The 875-nt window shown below is 76.8% G+C and overlaps 1 protein-coding gene across 1 annotated transcript in view; it reads left to right on the forward strand.

Moving 5' to 3' along the window:
• ZNF831 (zinc finger protein 831) overlaps positions 1–875 on the forward strand; it is a 45,164-nt gene that overhangs the window by 14,022 nt on the left and 30,267 nt on the right. The window contains exon 3 of the mRNA XM_012728147.1: positions 3–316. Coding sequence (XP_012583601.1) covers positions 3–316 — 314 coding nt within the window. The remainder of the gene's footprint in view (positions 1–2; positions 317–875) is intronic.

Below are 875 nucleotides of genomic sequence, written 5' to 3' on the forward strand. Positions count from 1 at the left end.
AGCCAGGCCGGAGCGCTGGAGAGCCCCGGCCCGCGGAGGACAAGCTCCCCTCGGAGAGGAAGAGGCTGAAGGTGGAGGAGCCGCAGAGCCGCGAGCGGCCGGAGCTTCCGGGAGCAGCAGCCCCGGGAGGGCCCACGCAGGCCGTGGCCCTGTGCGCCGAGGGCCAGGACAGCCGTCTCGGGGAGACGCCGGGGGGCCCCGGCGGGGGCGCCCACAGCCTGGCGGGGGCCAGGGCTGGGCAGCCAGACGAGCCCGTGGCCGCGGCCTCTTCCGTGGCCCTGAGGAGGGCGGGGCCGAGGGACAAGGAGCCGGCCCTGTGTGCCGCGGCGGCCACGCCTGGGCCTCACTCCCCACCCGCCCCCCAACCCCAGGCTCCCGGTGCGCTCACCACCTGGGCGGACTCTGCCTTCGCCCCCAAATACCTCCTCAGGCTACCTCAGGGAGACCCCCGCCTGCCCCTTCCCGTCTCCAGGGGCCCCGGACAGGGCCAGGACCCCCCCTGCAGGCATGAGTGGCCCGGGGCGCGCCCGTCCCCCGCTGGGCCAGGGGCGGGGACCCTCCCGTCTCCCGGCCCAAGCTCAGGCCTGGCCCCGGCAGGAGCAGACGGTGTGGGTGAGAGAACGGGGGTGTGGGGAGAAGAGAGGGGGGACAGGGCGGACACGCGCACCCCAGCAGCTGGGGCCCCCCGGGGGACAGTGTCCTTCCTGAGGGCTCCCTCTGACATCGGACACCTCTGCGGGGGCAGCACCCCGTCCAGGGCCCCGCCCTCGGGGCACGCCCACAGTCCCTGGGTGCCCGGCACAGAGCTGGGGGCCCCCCCCGAGCATGCCCTAGAAGCCCCCCCTCCGGGGCCTTGCCGGGGGGGCTCCCGCGGG

This window comes from Condylura cristata, unplaced genomic scaffold (assembly GCF_000260355.1).
Source record: "Condylura cristata isolate star-nosed mole 26May11 unplaced genomic scaffold, ConCri1.0 scaffold00022, whole genome shotgun sequence".
Lineage (NCBI taxonomy): Eukaryota > Metazoa > Chordata > Mammalia > Eulipotyphla > Talpidae > Condylura > Condylura cristata.